A 26777-nucleotide genomic window follows, 5' to 3' on the forward strand; every position below is an offset into this window, starting at 1 on the left:
GAGTTGAGGACTGTGAAGCTCCCAGTGCCGCTAATTCCCACACACGTTATGCATGTCTCCTTGAGTCGGAGGGCAAAGGGGCTTCCCACCTCTGCCCACAGTGCTCCTTTAGCACCAGAAATTGAGCCTCCACTTTCGAGTAAACTGTCACATAGTTGGAGGTTGAAAATGACCCTGAAAAGAAAAACTCACACACAGCAAAAAGATGCAGCCTTGCACCATGGAGATCCAACTGAAACACCCTGGGCGTTGTCAGCAGATTTTTTTTTTAAAGATTTTATTTATTTATTTGTCAGAGCGAGAGAGGGAGAGAGAGCGAGCACAGGCAGACAGAATGGCAGGCAGAGGCAGAGGGAGAAGCAGGATCCCTGCCAAGCAAGGAGTCTGATGTGGGACTAGATCCCAGGACGCTGGGATCATGACCTGGGCCGAAGGCAGCTGCTCAACCAACTGAGCCACCCAGGCATCCCTGTCAGCAGATTTTTTAAAAGGCATTTGTCTTTTATTTCACCCCCCTCACCACCACCACCAAAAAAACTTCTTATCTCAATGCTTCTGAGAAGTACCTAATGCTCTGTGTATTTCATCAGACTGGGGACAGATTTTGCCTTCTGAAGTACCCCCTCAAACCAGTTTCTACTTCAATAAGTGGGATAGGCAATATAAGGGGGTTGGGTGCAGGAAGGTATGCCAAATGATTCTCCAAACTTGACTCCAAAAGTAAGCCCTAGAAATCACTAAACTAACCAAATAATACCCAACCCGACAGATATACTCCCCTCAGACTGAGGTTTCAGGAAGCCTGCTTGTCAGGAGGGCACAATGGCAATTTTCCTTGCATAGGGCTGAAATGTGACAGACTCTTTCCTGGAATGAAACATTTATGAAAATGTGCTTAATCCATTTTTAGCAGCTCAGTAGTTTTTTCATGATGGAATAATATTTTTCATCCTGAAAAACATTTTACCTGCCGTAGCTTCTACACGACCTCAACATCACAATACAGCCAGTTCTCTGGGCTGATGTGACAGTCAGTTGCAAAACAGAAAAAGGGTATGAACATTTTGGAATGTGGAGAATCATATCCATCATAGGTTGATGATAAGAAGAGAAAAGAGTTATGGGGCAAGGCTGAACACAACTTTGTACCCTTCCCAGGTCAGAAAATGCTAAAGTCATCTTCAGAGAGTGTGGCTTCCTGTTAGCACAGGAACTCTTGAATGGGCATCTCCCCTGCCTCTTGTCAATTCCTAGGAGAAATTACCCAATTCTTTGCCACCTCTCCTTCCCTTCTTCTCCCAAAAAGTTGGTTTTCAGAACCCTAGGAAAGCCATACCCCTTCATCATGCCAGCCACACATTTGGTCATCCCTGCAGCCTCTCCTAAGAAAGGATCTTTCCCCCAGCAAGCTGACCCTGTTATGCTTTCACCACTCAGGGATCCCATGGTGCACACAAGAAGCAAAACTGAGACAATGCACCAGTCCCCAGAGGCCTATGATTTCCATTAGCCAAAAATTTCAGATGACTGAGTATGAGGCCACAGGCCTAAGGGGCAAGGGAATAAAAGCAGCTTCCTCCTTTCTCTTTATTACCATTATCTCATGCTGGCCCTCTCTCTGAATGTCAAACTCACCATTCTAGCTTGACAAAGATGCAGAGGCACTGGGCTCGGGAAAGCATCTCTGAGTGCCCAGGATGCATCTTATAAGAAACATACACTAATTACCTATAATGTGCCATGCTCTAGGCTGGGACCCAGGAAGTTGGTGGATAATATGTCTCTGCCCTCAGGGAGCTCATGATCTGGCAGCGGAGAGAGGTAAGTAAGCAGGTAGCTAAATGTGATGGGTGCTGTGAAGGGGGAAGACCAGGGTCCTGTGGGAACACACTGGAGGGTCTCTTAACCCAGACTTGAGTGCGGGTGAGGGTACTTCAAGAAGTCTTTCTTGAGAAAGTGAAAATAAAGCTTAGTTTACAGGAATGGGTAAGAGTGGCAGAAAAAGTATTTCGGTAGAGGGAACATGTGAAACTACCCAGAAGCTGGAGAGAAAGGTGACTCTAGACACATCAGTGGGACAAGCAAGATCATGCAGCACCTTGAACTTCAGCTTGAGAGCAAGAGGGAACCATTGAGGCAGGGGAAATGACATGATGAGGTTTAGTACAAGGTGTGAATTATGCAGAGGAGACAAGTGCCTCCCCACACCCCGACCTGCCCTTAGTTTCCTAATCAGGAGCTTCGCCAGGAAAGGTTCTATAAAGCTTACTTCTGGCCTTCAGCCTGTGAGTGGGCATTGTGATGCTTACCAGAAACAAGGATGGAGGGTGAACAGGCAAAGGGGCTGCTAAAAATGCTAAAAATATTCCTAAAAATTTTTAGGAAAATTAGTACTTTGGGGTTTTTGTACTTACTGGCCATATAAACGTTAGTTGAGGCTTGTAATGTCTTTAGTCCCAATTCCAAAAGCCCAAAGTCCCCCATCAACCTTTCACTGTGTATTGTTTAAAATGATCTTTCTCTGTCATTTGTGATTTAAAAATCCTTCCTCTGAAATAATGCAGCCCAAAGGAGAGGCAGTGCAAGTTGTTACGTTGTCATCATTACTCCCTCCGACAACCCAATGGGCCCCCCTAGATCTTGAAACCCCCCAAAAACCCCATCTGGTGATGCTGAGGGGGTGGGGCTGCCATCAGCTCTAGAACTGACCCCGTAAAGAAGCACTTTCCCTTCCCCTGTACACACTCAGAACTCAGCAGAGCTGATGTGAGGGTTTCTGTCAAAGAAGAAATGAAACCCCTTGGCTTCTCAGTGTTGAAATTTAGAAGAGAGTGAGAGAATAGAGATAACAGGGAGGTTGAGAGAGAAACCGGAGATGGAGAGAAAGTGAGGGCCAAAGAAGAGGGGGAGACAGACCCTGAAGGTGAGACCCAGAGAAGAAACAAGGAGGGACGTGGACATGGAGAGGAGAGATGGATAAAAGCATCAGGGAGACGGGGAAAGAGAGTGGAGGAAAAGAGAGAGGGAGAGGCACTGGGGGAAGTCCCAGAGCAGCTGAGCTGCTGCCTGGGCAAGTCTGGGGAAGGGTCTACCAAGAGACATGTGGCAGCTAAAGCACCCGGGTTCTATTAGCACATAGGCAGAGGCCAGGGAGGAGAGGGAGAGAGACTCACCCTCCAGGCCTCTCTCAACCATCCAGGGATAGATGACCAGGTCATAGCTCTTGGCCCCCTCAACTCCTCTGAAGCTTACAAAGCTTGCTATGTGCCAGGCATGATGTGACCCTGCCAGGGACACCTATCCTTTCCCATAGCCAAGCTGGGCTGGGGGAAGGGTATCAGGGAAAGGAGGTCTCTAAGAACTATGGAGGGCTGTCCAAGCTGACCAGAGACAACCTGAAGGAGGAAAGCAGGAAGGGAAAAGGATGGGCAACTACAAGGATGAAGGAGATGGAGCAGGTAGAAAGACAAATGGACAGACTGACAGACAGGCAGACCCCCATATGAAGGAGATTCCAAAGTTCCTCTGTATCATCCATGCCCTGTGCCTCCATCCAGAGGGTTGAGGAAAAGCCGCCCCTGTCCTCCACCTCCTTCTGGCCTCCTCTCAAACCTGAAGCTGTCAGACTGAGAAAACCTAGTGACTCTGCCTAAATCCTCTCAGGTCTTTTTCCCCCTTATAAAAATCATTAGGACATTAGGACATTAGGAAAAAAAATGTTCCAGCTTAGCTCCAGGCTAAAAGGGATGGTTCTGGGGAGCTGGGAGCAGTGCAGCCTGCATGCGCTCCTCCAGCTGGAGAGTTAGAAGATGGACAGCACACCTCCAGCCCTCTCCCAGCAGCAAAGGCAGCCCAAGCTCCTCCCCGCACACGGACCCGACCTGCTCTGAACCCCACTCCACTGCCGGCGACTGTGCCTTTAAATTGCTGCTTTCTGAGGGTGCATCCAGGGGGAGGTGAGAGGGAGGGAAACATCTTCCTCCCATTCTCCTTCCTTCCTCCCCTCCAAGACTCTCCAGGGTTTGGAGATTGCTGCCCAAAGAGAATCTCCTTCAGCTCCCTGGCAGACGGGGTAAGGGCCTCCGGAACCCCAGGCGAGTCAGAGCAGGAGCCGGTAGGGTTATCTGTGTCAGGATCATTTCCAGGGGAATAGTTCTGGCCCCTGACTGGTAATGGCAGAGCAGAGAGAAGAGAACAGAAGAGGAGAGAGAGCGCACAACTCCTAGCCCAATGGGCTCCTTGTGAGCAGACCAAGTTGGAGGAAGGCTCTATCTGTACTTTCTGCAGCATTCCTCCTGCTGGGATATCCCTCTCACCTTGGCAGCCAGGCTGACAAAGGGCTCCAGGGTCCCTGCAGAATGACAACTCTTGCTCCTGCAACCCTCTCCTTACTTCTCCTCTGGACCCTGCCAGGGCAGGTCCTCCTCAGGTGAGCTGAGTCGGGGTGAGAAGGAGGTGCATGCAAACACTGATCTGGGGCAGCAGGGGCATCTGGCACAGTTTTCTCTATGTTTACAAAAAGCCCACAATCCAGAGGGCTCCAGAGAAGAACACACCCTCCCCTAACCAGGACCCAAGAGCCTTTCACGAGGAATGCCAAAGCCCCAGAGCTGGTGGGAAGCCTTCTGCATGGGTGAGAGCTTCCTAGGCCTGGGTAGGGGTAAGGTAGCTGAGCCCCAGAACAGAGGCCATCTGTCTTGCCTTCTTTGCCTATCTCCTACCATCATGGCCACACACTGCTCAGATTCCTAAAAATGACATCAACATCTGTCAGCTGTCCACCAAAGAGGCTTCAGGTAGCAAGGGTTTGCCTTAAACCATATCAGGAGGAAGCTGGGCTGAGCAAACCTTGGCCCTCTGCTGTCACCCAGCCAGTGCACACATGGCTGCTTCCTGTCCTGAAGGGGCACTCAGTGCAGTCATTTCCTGGGTTTATGATAGCAAGACATGCTTTGGACTCCCTGTAAATGTTCCCCTCCTTGTCCCCATTTTCTCATGAGACCAGGAGCCAGTCAAGATGGACCAGGTGAGTTGAGTAGGAAAGATGACTGTGGCTTAGGCTGACCTGGTCCTAAGAAGAGTGGAGGGGCCAAGTACCACTGCAACAGACCTCTTCCTTCTCTTACTTCAAGGAGCACACTGAGACAGCTTGATTCTGAGGCGCCTCCTGCCTCACTGCTTGCAGACACATTGGCTGGGAGGAAGGCAGGGATCCAATATGTGTGAGGTGGCAAACTTCCTAAGAGCGAAAAGTAGCTCAAAGTAGAATGGCAGCTCAGCTGGAGTTGGTAGGAGGATGCAGGCAGAAGGGGGAATGCAGGGGGCGCTCATTGGCCCTCCTGGAGGGGAGACTGCCTCAAGGCCCAAGCTTTGGTGGCAGCATTCCCACTTGAGCAAATACAGCAAGGCAGGATCTTAGGAAGTCTTGAGTTCGAATACTTCATTGTGCATATGGAAACTGATTCTTAGAGATGCGGAGTGACCTGTCCAAGGTCACTCAAGCACCCAGTATCAGAATCAGTGTTCTCCCCTACCCCACCCCAAGGCCTTGCCTGAGCCAGACTTTTCAGCTCCAGAACCTCCTATGTCCTGCCAGTACTGGGGACTTTCCAGGAATGAAAGGGAGGAAAAAGTGGCTGTACACGGACTCTGCTTTCAGGCTCATAGACAAGGCAGCCCCAGAAAATAATTCTGTGACAGAAGTTGGGGCCCAAGACAGCTGAGCCCACAGCCTGTCACAGGGTCCTGGGGCTGGACTACCGGAAGAGGTGACCTTAGCGTGGGGCTGAAGACGGTGGCAAGGGTCTGGTTGCTCTATGTACAGGGCCATGTGGCCTCCCAGCAGGCAGGTGGCAGGCAGCCAGGAGCAGCACCTGGCCAGCAAGGACACCCTGTGGTGAAGCCACAGACTTCTGCTGCTCTAGCACCACTGCCACCCCCCTTAGATTTTCAGAGCCTGCTTGAGCCACCTGCTCTGCCAGCCCCAATTGGGGCCACAGTGGCCTCTGTTCCCAGTGTAAGGGCTTCCTCCTGTTCAGAGGATTCAAGAAGGCAGAATTCTAGGAGGTCAGGATGTGTCTTCCACTGAACTTCTCCCACTCTGGTTCCTTGGCAGACTACCCTGGCATTGTAGTAGATGGACTTAGTTCTGAAGTCAAAAGCTCTGGGTTAGAATCTTGACTTTACCATTTACTAGCCATATGATCACAAATAAGTCACTTTACTTGCTGATCCTCAGTCTCTTCATCTATATAAGGGGAATAATAATAACCCTCATCTGGGAGGACCGACGTGAGAACTAAACAAGGTAAGGTAAGTAAAGTGCGTAGCATGGTGCCTTGGTTATTCTTATTATTTAATGGCTCATGGTGCATATGATCTATATGGCCTCAGATGGTACATAGATGTAAACATGTAAACAGGGGGCCGTTGGCTCAAAGAGAGCTGGACCCAGAAGGACAGCAGTCACCCTCCCTCCCTGCCCCAGAGTGTGGCTACACTAGTGGCAGTGGGGGAGCTAGCTCTGGTGGCTAGCACAATGGTGGTGGCAGGATGGAGCAGGAGGACCAGGCCCAGCGAGGATTTCAGCCTGAGCTCAGCCCTGAGCCCCAACCTGCCCTTCAAGGCTGAGGTTCTAGTCCCTAGTCTAGCTGTTGGCTGGTAAGCAGATAAGCAAGCATGTGGAAGGGGTGTTGCTGCTCTTAGAAAGAAACTTGTCAGGGGAGAAGGGGCCGGCCTCGAGGTTAGGACAAAGCACACTGGTCCCTTACTCAAAATCAAGTTGTTAGGGGGAAAATATGGAAATTGACCTTCTTGGTGTAGTCATCCTACTTGGAAGTTCTTCTCATGCTCCTAGAGCCCTGCTTATTCACCTACTTTGTTGTCAAAGTGAGTTTACAATCCTGCTGCTGCCCCAACCATGAACTGAGGTCCAGCTCAAAACATAGTTTCCTCTAGTGCAGCCACTCTGGAAAACAGTATGGAGGTTCCTCAAAAAGTTGAAAATAGAGCTACTCTACAATCCAGCAATTGCACTACTGGGAATTTACCCCAAAGATACAAATGTAGTGAACTGAAGGGGCACGTGCAGCCCAATGTTTATAGCAGCAATGTCCACAATAGCCAAACTATGGAAGAAGCCTAGATGTCCACTGACAGATGAATGGGTAAAGAAGAAGTGTATATATATATATATATATATATATATATATACACACATATACACACACATACACACGCATACATACATACAATGGAATATTATGCAACCATCAAAATGAAATCTTGCCATTTGCAACGATGTGGATAAAACTAGAGGGTATTATGCTAAATGAAATAAGTCAATCAGAGAAAGACAATTATATGATCTCACTGATATATGGAATTTGAGAAACAAGGCAGAGGATCATAAGGGAAGACAGGAAGTAACAAAACAAGACAAAACCAGAGAGGGAGACAAACCAGAAGAGAATCTTTTTTTAAATTAACATATAATGTATTATTTGCTTCAGGGTTACAGGTCTGTGAATCATCAGTCTTACACAATTCACAGCACTCACCACAGCACATACCTTCCCTAATGTCCATAACCCAACCACCCTATCCCTCCACCCCACAACCCCCAGCAACCCTCAGTTTGTTTCCTGAGATTAAGAATCTCCTATGGTTTGTCTCCCTCCCTGGTCCTATCTTGTGTCATTTTTTCCCTCCCTACCCTCCACAACCCTCTGCCCTGCCTCTCAAATTCCTCATATCAGAGAGATCATATGATAATTGTCTTTCTCTGATTGACTTATTTCACTTAGCATAATACCCTCTAGTTCCATCCACATCGTTGCAAATGGCAAGATTTCGTGTTTTTTTTTTAATGGCTGCATAGTATTCCATTGTGTGTGTGTGTGTGTGTGTGTGTGTGTGTGTGTGTGTGTGGTGTACACACAATATAAGATGTGGTATATATACCACATATTCTTTATCCATTCGTCTGTTGATGGACATCTAGGCTCTTTCCATAGTTTGGCTATTGTGGACATTGCTGCTATAAACATTCGGGTGCACATGCACCTTCGGATCACTACGTTTGTATCTTTAGGGTAAATACCCAGTAGTGCAATTCCTGGGTCGTAAGGTAGCTCTATTTTCAACTTTTTGAGGAACCTCCATGCTGTTTTCCAGAGTGGTTGCACCAGCTTGCATTCCTACCAACAGTGGAGGAGGATTCCCCTTTCTCCGCATCCTCACCAGCATGTCATTTCCTGATTTGTTAATTTTAGCCATTCTGACTGGTGTGAGGTGGTATCTCACTGTGGTTTTGATTTGTATTTTCCCGATGCTGGGTGATGTTGAGCACTTTTTCATGTGTCTGTTGGCCATTTGGATGTCTTTTTTGCAGAAATGTCTGTTCATGTCTCCAGAAGAGACTCTTAATCTCAGGAAACAAACTGAGGGTTGCTGGAGTGGAGGGGAGTGGGAGGGATGGGATGGCTAGGTGATGGACACTGGGGAAGGTATGTGCTATGGTGAGTGCTGTGAATTGTGTAAGACTGATGAATCACAGACCTGTACCTCTGAAACAAATAATACATTATGTGTTAATATAGCCCACTTCAAGTTCATTTTTATGAATGGTACAAAAATAAAATATAGTTTCCTGCTGGAGCAAACACCGGAAGCCAAACCTCCCTCTCTAGAAGCTGGGTCCCCAGTTCCTGAGCAGTTCAGCATGAAGGCCAAGCAATGGAAACCAACTCTCAGAGATACTGATTGCCCTTGAGTCCTTACCATCCTTGGTTAAATCACAACACTGCTACAGCCACATTATTTGTAGGGAATTGTAATTCTTCTTTGAGTGCTTTTAAGGCACCTTTAGAAAGAGAATACTGGATGAGGCCTCAGCCCCTTGGGTTTGAGCCCTGATCCTGTCACTCACCAGCCTTGAGACTTTGACTAGGTCACTCCTCTTTTGGTTTGTTTATTAGATTCCACATATAAATGAGATCACACAATATTTGTCTTTGTGTGACTTACTGCACACAGTATAATGCTTTCAATGTCCATGTTGTTGCAAATGGCAGGATTTCCTTCTTTTCATGGCTGAATAGTATTCCATTGTGTGTATGTATGTGTGTATGTATGTATGTCTATATTATATCACATTTTCTTTATCCATTTATCCATTAAAGTACACTTGAATTGTTTCCTTATCTTGGCTATTGTAAATAATGCTGCGATAAGCATGGGGGTGCATATATCTTTTTGAATTAGTGTTTTAGGGCGCCTGGGTGGCTCAGTCGGTTGAGCGGCTGCCTTCGGCTCGGGTCATGATCCCAGGGTTCTGGGATCGAGTCCCGCATCGGGTTCCCTGCTCAGTGGAGAGCCTGTTTCTCCCTCTCCCTCTGCCTGCCTCTCTGCCTACTTGTGTTCTACCTATCTGTCAATTAAATAAATGAAATCTTTAAAAAAAAAAGAATTAGTGTTTTAATTTTCCTTGGATATATTCCTAGAAGTGGGATTACTGGATTATATGGTAGTTCTAGTTTTAGTTTTTTGAGGAAACTCCATACTATTTTCTAGAGTGGCTGTTCCAATTTATAATCCCGCAAGTCACTTTTCTCATCTGTCTTTGCACTCATCACACTGAGAATTGTGATGATAAAAAAGATCTCATATATGTGAAAGCACATTTTTAGGACTAACTACTGACCTGCAGTGTTGGCTTATGGCTGTTTCTGTTTTCCTTGTTTTGTAAATGGGTACCCAGAGACCCATCTTCTCCTATCTTCCTGCCTGATGGGGAGAACAGCCAGAGGTATGTGGGGACGGGAAAGAAAAGGGTCTGTGATAAATGTAGAATACAACTGGCTTCAGACTTCTTTATCTTACCTGTCCAGAGTGGCCTTGGCAAAAGAGGAAGTCAAATCTGGGACCAAGGGACCTCAGCCCATGTCCCACTCTGATTTTCTGGACAAGCTTATGGGGCGAACATCTGGATATGATGCTAGAATTCGACCCAATTTTAAAGGTAAGGAGCATTCATCCTACAAAAACCGTTCCTTCCGCCACCCCTTTTGGGAACATACTGCCATCCCAGCCACTATTGCCTACCCCAAGGACAGGAGGCTGGAAGTACTGAGCTAACTGTTTCAATTCAGAAGGAGTTTCCCCTCCCTATTGCTTATGGGTCTATGCAACAGGCACTGCCTTCTAGCAGTGCCCTGGCCTCAAGCTCAGGGAGGGAGTCCTGGAAACTGCTCTCAGCGTCCTGGAATGCCCTGCCAATATGGCTGTGTTTTGCCACCCCTAAGCCCACCTGTGAACGTGACTTGCAACATCTTCATCAACAGTTTTGGCTCTGTCACTGAGACTACTATGGTAAGGAGTATCTCTGTTCCCTGCTTCCATTCTAGCTTGAATGAGAGAAGCCCACTAGTTATCGAGCCTTTCCTCCCTCTGCTGTCCTCTCCCTGTTTTGTGGTCATGGCTAAAGCCATGGGATGTCTGAAGTTGGTCACTGGGAGATATCTTTCCCCAGACTGGGGTTTCAGTGGCCAAAGGCAAACTAGCCTAAGAAACAGATGGTCAAGCATGGGAGGTAGCTTGGTACAGAGCACAGACTTTGGAATCAGACAGACCTGTGTTCAAATCTTGACTCTACCATCTAATAGCTATGTGACAGGTTATTTAAATATATCATTGTTTCTGTTTCCTCATCTATAAAGTAGGGATCATAACAGCACCCTCCTCACAGTGTTGGCATGAGATTTAAATGAGATAATACATATAAAGTAAGCGCACTTAGCAGAACACCCAGCTCATAGTAAGTGATTAATAAATGTTTTTTTCCTTCCCATCTTTGCTATATCAGCCCAAAGCAGGCTCCTTCTTCAGTGCAAAATGCCCACTGCCCCTGAGATGTACTCCCAGCATTTCCTCCTCACGGCTCTCCTGCCCATGTAGGCTTGCTGGGCCCCTGGAATAGCATTGCCTCTGATGGGCCCATCTGTGCACCCTCTCAGGACTATCGGGTGAATGTCTTCTTGCGGCAGCAGTGGAATGATCCGCGCCTAGCCTACCAAGAATATCCTGATGACTCTTTGGACCTTGATCCCTCTATGCTGGATTCTATCTGGAAGCCAGACCTATTCTTTGCCAATGAGAAAGGGGCCAGCTTCCATGAGGTGACCACAGACAATAAGTTACTACGCATCTTCAAGAATGGGAATGTGCTCTACAGCATCAGGTACACCTGGTGTACAGCCAGGAGAGTTTGGGTCAAGGGGAGAAAGCCAAATGGAGGATGAGGGGTGGGAAGAGGGTCCCCTGTGCTGTTCCAGGCCCCAGAAAATTGACATCACTTCTTTTCTACTGTCCCTGGCAGGCTGACCCTCATTTTGTCTTGCCCAATGGACCTCAAGAACTTCCCCATGGACATCCAGACATGCACCATGCAGCTGGAGAGCTGTAAGTGTCTATAGAGAGTCTCAGAGCAAGGGCTGGATTACCAGGTAGTTAACCCCATTCCATGATATTCCAAATGAGAAAAGGGCAACCCAGAGTAGGGACTTACTCACACATGGTCAGCTGTTGGCAAGGATGAGACTAGGAGCCAGGACTCACTAACACACAATCCAGTGTGTTTTTTTCATCCTCACACTATTTACTGGTTTGGTTATTCCACAGTACTGGGGAATGGGACGGCACCAGCTTTACATTCAAATGTGCCTGGGTTGGTTATGGGGGGTGGGCATTTGAAGGACACCTCGTCTGCCCCAAGATATTCCTCTCACAGTGCCTGAGGTAATTCTACTTTTACTCCCCCTGAGTTAAGACATTCAAGATACCTATAAAAATGCCAGAGTTGGCAGAGGGGTACTCTTGAACCCTGATTCCGCATAAACACAGATAACTTCTGTAGAGAATTTGGAGAAGATGGTTCTAAGTCTAGCACAGCATCCAGGGTGGCAAGGTCAGCCAAGGGCTACTCTGTGACAGGGAAGCCAGCTTATAGGGGCTGCTCTAAATGCAGAACAGTTAATGGACAACAAGACTGGACCATCAGCTATGTGCACTCCTTTGCCGTCTCCTGGGCAAGGTGAGACTCTGAGATCAATACACACCAGCTTAATCCTCAGAGAAGAAGTTTTGTCAGGCTGTTTCCAGCATATAATAACAATGATGGGTAGAATGTGTCCTATGTGGCTAGCTCTTTAGAGTTCATAAACCACTTTCATATCCAGGTTCTTATTGCCCCCTCACAACAATCCTGAAAAGTAGTTGGAGCATTTTAGAGGAAAGGAAATGACTTACCCAAAGTCACATAGCTACTTTGAGTCAAGGCCTGACATTGCACATCTGTGAGCCTCAGTGTTTCTTCTCCCATTTCTACTTGACATGTGTGAATATGGTCACATATATGGCAGGAGCTTTCACAAACTGCAAAGTATCTGTGAGCAACTTGTCATGTTCAGATGTTAACTCTCAATCTGCCCCAGTTCAGGGCCCTGGCTAGGAATCTGTGGTGTGCACATTGTCCCATGCATGACTGACAGGGTATAAATAGCTCTTTCCTCTCTGGGATGAGGTGGCAGAAGCCCTAGCTCTGAGGCTGGCTCAGCTCAAGACATGTGGCCAGTACACATGCTTACTCCCGTTGGTTTGAGATATGGCAGGAGGTTCTCAGCTGTGTTCCTTGACATCATTCCAATGCTTTTGACCTGTTTTCTAGGTCTGCCAGAAAAATTTCTCTCTGTGCCTCTCTAAAGCTTGAGAACTAGGTAGAAGAGGAGTCTGGAATCTTTCTGATTTACCTAGTGAGGATGGGCCTATGAGACAATTGACCAAGTACCCCCTTTAGAAAGGCTTCCCTTTCCAAGATGAACACGAAGCTCCAAAAACCCAGGCCTTACCTCCTCATCTGCTCTTTCCTGCTAGTTCTAACTCTCTCCCTACCCCCACCCAGCACCAAATTCTGCAGCCCTCTGCCATCTCTGTCACTTTTAGTTGGCTACACCATGAATGACCTCGTGTTTGAGTGGCTGGAAGATGCTCCTGCTGTCCAAGTGGCTGAGGGGCTGACTCTGCCCCAGTTTATCTTGCGAGATGAAAAGGATCTAGGCTACTGTACCAAGCACTACAACACAGGTAAAAACCAGGATCTTTACTTAGTGTGAGCCACAGAAGGGCCTCCAGATGGGAGGGAAGGGGGCAAGGCAGCCAGCTTCTACTGAAAGTCCAATCTGTGTCAGATGTGCTAAGTGTTTCATATGCCTTATCTCATTATGGTAGGAATTATCAGCCCCATTTTAAATAAACTGTCCAAGTTACGCACCTAGAAAATAGCTGGCTTAGACTTCAAATCCAGATCTAACTCCAATGCCCTTTTGTCCCTATCACATGCTGCAGAGGAGATGGGCCTATGCCAGTGAGTGGCAGGAGTGTCTCACCTGTCCTGCGGCCAACTTTGTGTGTAAGGTGGGGAATCTACATCTGGGAGTAGCCAATGGCTGTGCTGAACCAGAAAGCAATAGACTTTAGGGCACTGGAAGGCTTACCATCCACACTTCATACCACAGCCACCATTGCCCAACTCTTGAACTGGCTTGTTTTCCCAGCTGTGAAATGTGGAGAAAAGTTGCCTTTCCAGCCTGAGCATCTGCTCCCCACAGCTTCCCGAAGAGTTACTTTTTCCTCAGTTCCCCTGGCAATTTGGATACAAAGTGCTATGACCCTGAGATAGAGGCCAGAAGCTAAAGGGGAGAGATCCTGGATACCTTCTTGGTGTGCTGACATGTTTTGGGTGCCACCCCATTAATATGTGTGTTTGTATATGTAGGATGTGCAACATATGGAGAGGAACAGGTCATTGAATTTAGATAATGCTGTTGGGAGTGGAAATTGATAGAACCTTTACTGGGGAGAAAACTGGCAATTTGTATATAGGTCAATGGTTTTCAAACTCTGGTGTACATTTCTGTGGGGAGCATGTAAAAATGTTGATTCCTGGGTTCTGCCTCTCAGAGATTCTGATTATGTGCACTTGGAGTGATGCCCAGAAATCTGCATTTGAACAAGCACCCTGAGGATTCTGTTGCTGATGGTCCAGGGGGCATACTTTGAGAAACTGTAAAAGCTATTTTTTTTCCTTACATGTTGATCCAGGAATCCCACCCCTTGGGATTTATTAAAAGGAAATATTCCAAAATATCACTGGGTCAGTGCTTACACTAGCAAAAAGTTGGTACTCTTCTAAATATGACCAATAGGACAGAGGTTAAATAAATTACACAGTGCATCTGCTTGGTAGAATATTATCCAGATGTTAAAAAGGATGACTGCAAGTTGCTTATATCAACATGGAAAGTACAAGTGGAAAAGGTTAAGATTCAAAGTTGTATACACAGAATCATTATATTGTGGTAAAAGAAACAAACCAAAAGCATGTGTTTAAAAACCCTGGGAGGAAATAGCACTAAATGTTTCTAAAGTAGAGTGATACAATGGACAAAACTAAGATCTTTGGAGTCAGAGCTGAGATTGAATTATGGCCCCACTATCTACTAGTTGGGTGTCCTTGAGAAACATAACTTAATTTCTTTGAGCCTCAGTATCCTTATATGTAAAATGGGAAATAATAATTTTACTGGGGTGCCTGGGTGGCTCAGTGGGTTAAAGCCTCCGCCTTTGGCTCAGATCGTGATCCCAGAGTCCTGGGATCAAGCCCTACATTGGGCTCTCTGCTCGGTAGGGAGCCTGCTTTCTCCTCTCCCTCTCTCTCTGCCTGCCTCTCTGCCTACTTGTGATCTCTGTCTGTCAAATAAATAAATCTTTAAAAAAAAATTTTACCTGCCCCCAAATAGTTGCTATGGAATTTAAATGAGATAAACTATATAAAGTCAGGGCACTTAGTAGGGGTTTGATAAATATGAGCTCATAAATATTATTATTTTTCTCTACTTCTCACTTTTTTCCTGTACTAAACAAGCAATAATTTTGTAATTAAAAATAAAACCACCACTACCAAAAATGATAGCTAGCTAGCTAGATACATAGATAGACAGATAGATAGATAAAATGAAGGAAGGAAGGAAGGAAAGAAAATATGGACACCTAGCAAAGCTATGTCATAACAAGAAGCCTGGGGTGAGGTGGACTCAGGAACAGTAGGAGATCACAGCATCACACAGTATGTCAAAGCCATAAACCAATCATTGATTAAATTACTAGCTTTGAGGAATCAGGTTTGATAAGAGCAAGTCTAGTCCAAAATAAAATAGCAACATACACATCCTCTGCTTTTTGCTTTGGTTATCCTAAACCTCTATGGTGCGGAGAAGCTCTGAGCTAGGTTTTCTTAGCCTGAGGGCATGGGAAGCTGGGAAAAATAAAGATGCCTGGCAGAGTAGGCAGAGGACTGGTACATGTGCTTTGGACCAATGCACTTTTTGTTGGTGGGATAGAATGCTGTCGCCTATGTTCTCTGGGCACCCGCTGCCCACTGCCCAGAGTTGGTCTCCGTTGGACACTATTTCCAGATATTTCCTATCCAGCTCTTATCGCTTGCTTGAGACACAGGCAGTGTTTATTTCAGTGAATCCTTGTTGTTAGAGAGCTTCTGGTGTACGAGCAAGCTCAAGCAAGGCTGCTGAGATTTGGGCAGAGTCTAAACTCATTGCTTTGTTAATAATGATGATAGTACCAAATACCAAAGAAAAATTATATGCTCAACACCCCAGATACATCATTTAATTTAATTCCCACAATGATGGAATTGATATTGTTGTTACTCTGTTTTACAGACAAGGAAACTGAAGCTCAAACAGCTTGGGTGTTTTGCCTGAGGTCACACAGTTAGTCAGTGGAAGATTCGGTATTCAAACCCAGGCAGTCTGGCTCTGGAACCCTTCTGTTCTTAATCCTCCTGCTGTGTGGTCAGGTGGAAGGCCCTCTGCTGGAAATTAGTGCTTAGAGCAAAAGGACAAGCCTGATGGCTGCTCTGAGAAACTCCTCAGAACACACATCTGGTTCTCCCTGGGGCCATTTTGAAAGGCTCATTTATTTGCCCACTTGAGGTGCACAGAGGCTGGCCTATATAGATAGGGATGCCCTAGTCCTGCCCCTTAGGCTCAGCTCCAGGCTGGGGACCTGAGGCCTGATACCTCACCTCTTTCTTTGCAGGAAAATTCACCTGCATTGAGGTAAAGTTTCACCTGGAGCGGCAGATGGGCTACTATCTGATTCAGATGTACATCCCCAGCCTACTCATCGTCATCCTGTCCTGGGTCTCCTTCTGGATCAACATGGATGCCGCCCCTGCCCATGTGGGCCTAGGCATCACCACTGTGCTCACCATGACAACTCAGAGCTCTGGCTCCCGGGCCTCTTTGCCTAAGGTGAAGAGAAATGCAAGGGAACTTGCTTACCATAGAGCTCCCCATTTCCCCTTCATCCCCTGTTCTCTTCTGCTCTCTATTTGCCTTAGATTTAAGGTAGATGAGAGCCATTGAGCAAGAACAGGGGGCCAAAATTTTCTCTTGCCCTACAACGTACTGCTAATGATATTGCTAAAGATGTGGAAGCTGGGGTTGTGGGTGTTGTCTGGCTAAGGAATGAATAGAGATGTAAGAGATGTAAGAATGAGTAAGTATCTGACTTACTCTGACTTTGATCAGGAAATACTAGCATGTCCAAAATCAAAGAACCATAGCAAGTATAAAGTCCTACTCCCTCGTGGCACAGATGAGGTGAATATAGCCCAGAGAGGTAGAACGACCTTTTCGATGTCCTATTCCATAAGAAAAGAAAAATTATATATATATGAATTTTAAACCAACATCAGTCTCTTACTACGTCAGAAGCTGGACACTATTACAAAAACCTCAAGAGACAATGTCATTCTTTTGGGTGAGGAAATTTTGAGGTAGTAAATGGCAGTTAAAGTCAGTGGATTTTGAATGTCTGTGGCCTAGTGATGCTTTGATTACACAGATTTGTGCTTATGAGACTGGGCCCAGGTTCTCCCTGCTTTGTGTTTTCATGTAGGGAATTTAGAAGTCATCTCAATGTCCTTATAGTCAGCAAGGCTGTGAGAAATCAGGGAGTAAGCTGATTCATCCATTCAATAAATATTTATTGAGCATATACTATGCACCAGGCAATGTTCTAGGCCATGGAGAAATAATGGGAACCAAAAGCAACATAGTTCCTTGTGGATCTTACTGTGAACCTGTGCCCTCTCATTTTGACTTGATAGGAACCAGGCTCTGTGATATCCCAGCTCCCAGTGCTTATTACTAAAAATATATTTACAGGGGACTTAAACGGGGTAATCAGGGCATCCAAGGTGAATTTACAAATTTGCCATGGGGTTGATGTAGTGGTAAAGAGTAGGAGATTGGAGTCAGGCAGGCTTTGGTTTAGGTCCCAGCCTCATCATTTACCAACGGCAATCTTAAGTAAATTCCTCATCCTCTCAGTCTTTTTACCTATGACATGGGAATATTATCTCTTCAATAGGGTTACTGCAAGAAATAAATAAGATAATGTATTAACATAGATAACAATGTTTGGCACCTAATAACCACTCAGTAAGTGTTCAATATTGTTATAATTGTTAGTTGTTTTGGTGAAAAGAATGGAGTAGTGGACCTAGGACAGCTGTTGATGTTCCCAATTATTTTTCAGTTGCTGGAAAACTTTTGAGGTAATCCAAAGGCCTCTAGTGATAAACGATGACAAAGCTCAAATTAGGATCAGGTGTCTCAGAGGAAGTTGTCTGAAAGTATTTCCCATAAATGTTTCCTAAATGGAGAGGAGTATTGAAGAGGCTCTGAAAGACAGATGGGGCTTAGGCAAGGACCAAAGGGCCAGGTGGGGTTGTGATGGTCGTGTTATGGTAGTAGCCTTGTAAGAAGACTAGAGGCAGAAAAGTAGTTCAGATCTTAGAAATGTGCCTTGTTTACTGCAGCTGCCATGCAAGGAGATTCTTCTCTAACCCAGGGTGGTTGCAATTAGTGCCTTATTCTTGCCAAGAGAACTTCCTTTTCCAGTCCCCTCCTGTGAGCAAGCACAATCTGTCTGCTCCTAGGAATCACTTAGTTTCATCATTTGGAAAAAAAAATGGACTCTGTTGGAGGATTGTTTGTTTGCAGTATTTGGTGCCTTCTCATCAGATTTTGATGACCTTTTTGTGGCCTCATTGGTCAATAAGCAAAATATGTAGGCACTCACCCCAAACTAAATAGACTCATTGGCCAGCCTACAAAGCAAGGGACTGAGTAAGTCAGGGAGCTTCTGCTCCCTTGAGTTTGTACATTAGATTTAGTAGGAGCTATAAGGAAGGAGATGGAACAAATTCAGGGGCTTCTGAAAGGCACAGAAATTTCACTTCCCATACAACTCCATTATTGACACACTCGTTATTAATAAGATTTTATTTCTGTAGCTTAAGGTGTCCTTTTCTTTTGATGGTCCAAAGCCCTTTGTGGACCTTCCTTGTCATTACCTCAATATGGATTTTCATAGTACTTACTCGACATCCCTGGGAACACAGTGAGACTGGGAGATGGTGAATGAAATAGGTTGCCTTCTTAATAGGTGGCAAAGTGGAAACACCAAGGATACTTAATCAGGGGTGCCTAGTAACCCACCACTATTATCTTAATGGAATTGCCTTAAAAGAGATAGAGCAGGTTTTCTCAACTTTAGTACTACTGTCATTTTAGACCTTATAATTGTTGTGTGTGTGTGGGGGGAGTCCTGTGCATTGTAGGATATTTAGCAGCATCCCTGCCCTTCACCCACGAGATGCCAGTAGTAACCCTTCCCAAAATTGAGCAATCAAAAATGTTTCTAAACATTGCTAAATGCCACTTAGGTGAGGAGGTGGGGTGGGGGTGGGGGCATTGCAGGTTAAGAACCACTAAGGTGGAAGGGTTATCCAGTGAGACCAGCTCCTTACCTGTAGACTGTAGCACCCTCACCGTCCAACGTAGCTGGTGAAAGAGGTTGTCTGTCATGAAACCTACTCCTACTGGGGAGCCCTATGAGGTGGGCTCAGCAGCTGAAAACTATGTAGGGAGTCCATCTGGTTGAGGAGGTGAAGTACATAAACCTAAATTCTATAACCCTTCCAGGCCCATCCAGCTGAAACCCCATTCTAGGAGAGGTAAGAGTTCAATCTTCAAGAGGGAAATGGGAGAGAAAAGTACTTAAAGGCTTCCAAGGCAGGTAGTGGGAGGAGAGCCCTAAGAACCAGATAGGTAGATGACAACGGTGCCTTGAAATTAGAGAAGTGTCCATAGCCAGGGATTGGGTGGCATTTCCTTGGGCCACTGAATTCAGTTATTCAGCAGGGACTCTCATAAAGATCAGCAGGAAAAATCACAGTCAAGAGAACAATGGGAGTGGAGGAGGGAAAGGAAGGAATTCCTAGTCTGATATTGAGACTGCAGCCTAGGTAAATGGCAATGCCACTAAATTAAAAGCCCAGAACCCCCAAATCCTAGTGCCACTTCCTCACTGGGTAATCTTGGCTAAGACTTTTCCTCTTTAGGCTTCAAGTGTCCTCACATGTTTCACATGGGAATAACAAACCCTGCCCAATTTCCATCAGAGCTGTGAGGACCCGAGGAAAAAACAGAAAGCAAAAGAATGCAGTGTTCGTGTTCATGTTCATTGTTATTTATTGAAAGAAGAGAAACAGAAGGAAAGAATGAAAAGAATAATAAGCAGAAGCAGGAACAGAAGTACAAAAAGAAGAAAGAAAGAAAGAAAGAAAAAGAAGTATAGGAAGAAAAGGCAGATGGAAGTGAAGGGTGGAGAGTGCAGAGAGGTGAAGGTTAATGGGTAGCCCAATCTCTTTGATATGGGCCTTCAGGCAATGGGACATATCCTGGAAAGCTTCTTTGAACACCAGAAGAAATTAAGGATAAAACTGAAGAATAGCAGGCTGTTGGTATGGGCTGGTGAACCACTGGATAGGCAATGGAAGGGCTCCAAGAAGGTTGATTGCTCTGTTGGTGGATGTTACAGGTGTCCTATGTGAAGGCAATCGACATCTGGATGGCTGTGTGCCTGCTCTTCGTGTTCGCTGCACTACTGGAGTATGCTGCTGTCAATTTTGTATCTCGTCAGCATAAGGAATTCATACGACTCCGAAGAAGGCAGAGGTGCCAAAACATGGTAAATATAACTAGGGGGGGGGTCCCCTTCCTTTCTCTTTTGTACTCCTTCCTCCCTACTCCTCCTCCCACAAACCAAGACTCCACATATGGCTACAAGGACTAAAAAAGCAATCAGGAACCCTGGATTCTAGTCCTAGATGGGTCACAGATAAACTAAGTGCTTTAACCTCTTTGATTCCTTTTTTTTATCTGTCCAATGGGACAGTAATCCCTGTAGGGCAGTCTAATAAAGTGATTAAGAGCATGGACACATATGGGCCCTGGCTGGCTCAGTCAGAAGAGTATGTGACTCTTTATTTCAGGGTCATGAGTTTGAGCCCCATGTTGGGTGTAGAGATTACATAAAAATAAATAAATAAACATTAAAAAAGAGAGAGCATGGGCACAGTGCCTAGTACATAGTAAGCACTGAAAAAAAAAGATTAGCTCATATTAGAACCTTATCAAGTTAGTAATAATCTCAAAATATGAGATTATTTTGAGAATTAGTAATGGTTGCTCCTGGCTCTCCCCTCACCCAAGAGGGAGATACCCCAGGTTGCCATACATTGACTGGTGGTTAAGAATTCAAGAGTCAAAAAAAAAAAAAAAAGAATTCAAGAGTCAAGCACGGGGGCCTTTCTAGGAGAGCATTATATGAGGATTCCCAGAGCTAAGCTGGAATTAAAAAACCACTACGTGCCTCTTCTGGCTGTTGGATTTCTTTGCCCTGTTCTTCACTGGGTGCATCAGAATTGGATGTATCAGAGTTGTTGGATGTAAGTTGTTCTCCCTCACTCTTGTTTGTTAACCCCATTTCTTCTACAGTAGAATGATCACCTGGGGAAATAGAGAGCTTGATGCCCTGAACAACAGGCAATTTGCCCCTCCCCATTACCCAGACAGTGGGTGTTATGTACATTGTCATGACAACAGGTGCTTGGGCCACACTCTCCTAGAAGCAAGTGCCCAGTTATAAGCAAAGTCAAAAGCTTTTGCTGAGCTACATACGGGCCCCTTAATCATCAGACACAGGTCTGGTCTACCTTGAGCTGTGACTCCTTGTTTTCTGCCCAATCTGGAAGCTCCCAAGCCAGAGGAGATGCACTATGACCTCTGGGGGGTAGAGAAAATGATGATCTGACCCCCCGGGCTCCAGCCTGTTGGGGCCACTCTAGCACTAAGATTTTTCTCTCTTCCTTACCTCCTACCTCAGCTGCTCCTAGGGTGTCCCAACCATATGTCCACACTGAAAATATCTTTAAAACTACCTCTGGGAACTCATGTCCCTGGCTAAGATCCCTTTCTGCTGAGAGCAGGTCTCCTGTCTCATCTATTGGTTTGTTGGAATGTATCAATTCTTGCCTGGACTTTAGTCAGGCTCTGTGAAACACGCCCTCTAGTGGGTTGATCCACAACTGCATCTCCTTGAGTAGGACTCCTTCAAGAGCATTTTAAAGCCTTTCTTATCTCACGCTAAGGGTTAAAGAATATATATACAGACTTGACAGAAGGGAAAGAAAAGAGAATGCTCCCTTTTCAGGTCTAACTCTCCACACCCTCTTTAGCTGTGTTAAACCCGCATGCAGGTGCCAAAATCTTGATAGGGGTTTTGACCTTGATGCCTTCTCAATGCCTACCTCGAAAAAGAAGAGCAGGCTGCCAACCAGTCTCCACTGTCCCTTTGCCAGCTACATTGCCTGTGTGGGTGTTCTAGCAACAGCAGCCTGCTGCGGATACTGTAGAGATACTCCAGGTTGACACTAGTCCCGCCCCTTCCCTGCACCTCTCTGACTCCCAGCTGCCTACAGCTCATCTCCTCCTGGCCATATATAAATAAGTTGATCCTGATATCATAATGGAGTCTGACATAACAAGTGCTCAATTATTACAAAGTTGTAATAGCGGCCTGGGCCCTGCTTAGACCCCCGGATCCTGGCAAAAAATGGGCTGGGCTTATTATTAATGTAAATACAACCTGAAAATCAAAACTTGTGCCATTAGCACATGTCACTTTTCGAGTTTCTTTAAGCCATTTCCATCCCAGCGGAACCGGAGCAGGAATCCTGGAGGTCACTGAGCAACCTAGAAAAGTTAATGCAGAGTTCATCTATTTCTAGAACCTCTCTCTGGGCCCTGCCATTCTAGCTGAAAAAGCAAGTCTTTGGTCTGAGAAAAGCCCTCTTAGGAAAGGGGAGAGCATCCATATGATTTTCAGAAAGCCCTTAGCCAAGAGCAAGTTAGGAATATTTTAGGAACCAGCCAGCTATTCACCCAGTTCCAGGTTTAATCGGGTTCTTCTCTAATCTCTCCTCAATGACCCATCTCTACTGCTTGGTTTCCTTCCATGTCATTGTCTTAAGTAGTTTAATTTCTTTTCATATATTTCTGCTTTGTCTTCCTAGCTAGCCTATATGCTTCACAGGGAGGGGGTCTCGTTCAGGCCCTAGCACTGGGCTCTGCACATAGCAGCCACATTACCCATTCCACCAATCTTAGCAGGCTCATTGGAGAGGGCTCTCTTTCAAGCTGGGCAGAGAGGAAGCCTTGCCATTATCAACAGGATAAGAGAAATGGAAGAAATTTCAAAACACTGCTGGGTTCTCTCAGGGGTTTGGTCCCAGAACCCTGCTTGCCTCTCTCCATCCCCCAGCATCCCCATTCTTCACTCTCTTCTTTTCATTCATTTCAATATGTATCACTGAATAGCTATCACTCTTTCCCATCTCCACATCCAACTTCCCACTGTACATTCATTCCTTCCCCAACTTGGTTTTGGACTATCTTTACTCTCTAGTTCCCCAGTCCTCCTCCCCTATAGATAGCTATAACAAAAATATTCTATTCCAACAGCCATGGAAGTTACAAAGTTGCATTTAAGCCTCCATTGTCTCTTCCCAACACACACACACACACACACACACACACACACACACACACACACACTCTCTCTCTCTCTCTCTCTCTCTCTCTCTCTCTTCAGAATTTGGCTTAAATAGATAATACTCATATCCAGGACCCCCACCCTTGGATTTCAGGCCACTTGTCTTTGTTCCCCCAACTGCAAATGGCACAATATGTTAAAACCAAAAAGAGCCAATGGCAGCTTACTCTAGTGATCACATTTTTTCTCCCATGTGAGACAGCTTGTTTTCAGCCTGGGAAATATTTCTAAATAATTCCCTTTAGATTTACTATGATTGGAGAAAAGGAAAAGTAATTAAATCTATAGAAACAGAAACAGCAGTTGGATTCAACTTTCTCTTTCAGAGCCTTCTGCAAACAAATATATTCCACACTCTCATCTTCTAGCTGAGGGGCTGAGGAGATCAGGATAAGCAGTGGGGAACTGGGGGTGTGAGGGACCCTGAAATGGAAAACAAAAGAGGAAATCATTTTATTTACTCCCTCATTTTTTTAGAAAAATATTTATTTATTTATTTGACAGAGAGAAAACACAAGCAGGGGTATGGCAAAGGGAGAGGGAGAAGCAAGCTCCCTAGAAAAAAAAAAACAGGTGAGGTGATCCAAGGCATCTGGTGACAGATTACGGAAGTAATTTTAAGCAGAGAGCTAAGGCTGCCCCACTAGAACTCAGGGTCAAAGCACAGCCACAGTAGTGAATTGCCTCTGGCCTACACACATACAACTGTCTCCACAGAGACTGGCAAAATTAAAGATAGGGTAGCAAAGCTCTCTGGTTGGCTGACTTAGATTCGTTCCTATGCCAAAAGTGCCACTTTTTCTAGAGGCTGATGGGCATCAAGCCATTGTACAGGGGTGGGGCAAGGAGTGATCGTTTTTCCTGCTGAGCACTTTGTAACTGAGTAAGACTCTCTTCTGAGTAGACTCTTTAGTTTGAAACCCTGAAAGGATGCTGGCTTCATGTGAACAAAGCCATTCCCTGTCCTATATACTGAAGCATGAGGCTCATCAGTCCATTCATTCATTCAACTGATATCTACTGGGTGCCTACTAGATGCCAGGCACTGTGCTGGGGACATGGCGGTGAACAAGACCAACACACTTTCCCAGGTTTGTCCTATGAGCCCACAGGAAGGAGAGAAAGAAATGGGGTCTGTTGCTGAATCTGTGGCCTGATCTTGCCTGCCCCCTGATGCCCAATGACAGGCTCAACCTTCTGGTGATGTAATAATCAAGGGCTACTGGGACCCACCAACACCAATTATCTCACCTACAAAGTCACTTTTCAGTGTGTTACCATAGTTGCAGAGGTCCCATTATAAAGACCCTATGATGTCCTTCTAACTGCACAATGTGTGTAAAACCTACTTTATCCACATTTTATGTGTATCTATGGCATATCTATTCAATATACATGGATACCATTCTATTTTAGCACTGAATATCCTGAGTCTCAGGAAGACCTCAGTCCTGGGCAAACCAAGAAGGTAGTTGGTATCATCCAACAAGGGGGTGTTTCACTTCAGGTGATTTCTTAGATAGCTGAAGTTTTTACTCCTATAAACATCAACACTTTAAAAAATGTTAACCATCTTTGAATGAAGTATTTTTAGGTTCTGGTATGTACTTATCTGTCTTATATCTAATTTCCAGGCTGTGAGCCATCAATTCTGATGGCAATGTGTGCTTTAGAAATAGACAAAATTAGGCATGTCTGAGTTGTATATAAATTAAGAGTAAATAGGCTCTGAGTTGGGGGCTGAAGGGCTCTCATATGAAGAAAGCTCTCTCTATTGATCACTCAGGCACTTTGGTCCTTTTTTTCTCTCTTTGTTTCTCTCTATATCTCCCTCTCCCTCTATTTCTATCTCTGTCTCTGTCTTCCTGTTCTTACTTTCTAGCTCTCCAGCTGTTGTAGCTACTTAAGGTTGTCAGTTGAATATTAAGTAAATGAACTTTGTGTAGTCTGCTACATTTTTTAATGCTGATATAAAATTAACTTCCCCAGTGTGAATGTGTTCATCATAATGCATATATTTTACATAAAGGGAATGTGTATTGGGTAATAAATGTTACCCTAGATGTACTGATACCTTTGTCAAAATCTGCTGGTTTACAGAGAAGCACATAAATTTGCAACAGATTTATCAGCTTTACCCTAATTTGGATGACCCACTAGGTTACTTAAAACTTCTATAATTTTCAGCCTTGAGTTGAGATAAACAATTTTTAAAAGATACCCTATAGGGCGCCTGGGTGGCTCAGTTGGTTAAGCGACTGCCTTCGGCTCAGGTCATGATCCTGGAGTCCTGGGATCGAGTCCCGCATCGGGCTCCCTGCTTGGCAGGGAGTCTGCTTCTCCCTCTGACCCGCCCCCTTCTCATACTCTCTCTCTCAAATAAATAAATAAAATCTTAAAAAAAAAAAGATACCCTATACAAGGAGAATTAATTCTGTAGCTTTTGAAAGTCATTAAGGTCAAGTTCACCAAGTCTAAATATCTTAGCTGTGCATTCTAAAAGTTTTATTGTTCTGTTTATTCTGTTGACTACCAGAGATAACTTTACATTGAGATATCCTTCTCACAGTGGGTTGGCACTTCACTGAGCTTTAGATGGCTGTAAATGATGTTATACATTTTTAAAAAGGCAGCTTGGGGCTTATCTGCAAATAGAATCATAATATATGCCATATGCACCATGTATAGCTGCTTAGTATACATCCCTCAAATGAATAGTTCTATGGCTATAAAAAAGCATGCAGTGGGTCTGTGTACCCAGCCACCAGTCTGCATAGCATCACCTATGAGATATATGTGTGTGGCCTGGTCTCCATCCTTAGATAAAGCTGTAACCTCAAATGCTCTTTTTTCCCATGTAATTTCAGGAGGAAGATATCATCCGAGAAAGTCGCTTCTATTTCCGTGGCTATGACCTGGGCCACTGTTTGCAGGCAAGGGATGGAGGTCCAGGGGAAAGTTCTGGCATTTATAACCCCCAACCTCCAGCCCCTTTTCTAAGGGAAGGAGAAACCACACGGAGACTCTATGTGGACCAGGCCAAAAGGATTGACACCATCTCTCGAGCTGTCTTCCCCTTCACTTTCCTCATCTTCAACATCTTCTACTGGGTTGTCTATAAATTGCTACGGTCAGAAGATATTCACCAGGCACTGTGAATAGGGTGAGAGCTAGAGAGTCCAGCTCTTGACTTCCTGCTTCCTCCTGGGTGGGCCTCCCCCCTCCATTAGATTCCATCAGGGGCTTAGAAAATTCATTTCTGATCTCCCACTCAGAACCTGAGTGGCCAGTCCCAAAGCTATGTGGGTCTACACTGCATGGTGCCAGTGGTGGCTGTACTTAGAAAGATGGCTTCTCTGTTCTAATCCAATTTTTCTCCATGTTATCCCATTTCTCATGAGAATAAGATTTGGCCATGTTCCTGGGACAAGGATGACTTTCTTCTCTTGCTGGAGACTCTCTGTTTTCCAATTCTCCAGTGGAGAATATTTAGACCATTGCTACTATATTCTGGCATTTGTTATCTTAACCTGCACCATTCTTTGCCCTGCCATGCCCCCCCCAACCCAGAGCCTGGCTTTACTCTGCCCCCTATCCCTCCTACCACAGACTCAAATAGGGAGGTTTTTCCCATCCACAAGTTCTGCCCTGTGTGACCCAGTCACTTTTCCTTG

The 26777-nt window shown here is 45.4% G+C and overlaps 1 protein-coding gene across 1 annotated transcript; it reads left to right on the forward strand.

The window, feature by feature from the left end:
• The first annotated feature begins 4358 nt into the window (after window positions 1-4358).
• LOC111161302 (glycine receptor alpha 4) lies at window positions 4359-26261 on the forward strand. Its single transcript, XM_022524890.1, has 9 exons — window positions 4359-4429; window positions 9891-10028; window positions 10305-10371; window positions 11016-11239; window positions 11378-11460; window positions 13000-13140; window positions 16174-16388; window positions 20029-20178; window positions 25971-26261. Exons 1-9 carry the CDS (start codon window positions 4359-4361, stop codon window positions 26259-26261), a joined length of 1380 nt encoding a protein of 459 aa, XP_022380598.1.
• The last annotated feature ends 516 nt before the right edge of the window (window positions 26262-26777 follow it).

The sequence above is a fragment of the Enhydra lutris genome, unplaced genomic scaffold (assembly GCF_002288905.1).
Source record: "Enhydra lutris kenyoni isolate GAN:26980312 unplaced genomic scaffold, ASM228890v2 scaffoldscaffold83, whole genome shotgun sequence".
NCBI lineage: Eukaryota > Metazoa > Chordata > Mammalia > Carnivora > Mustelidae > Enhydra > Enhydra lutris.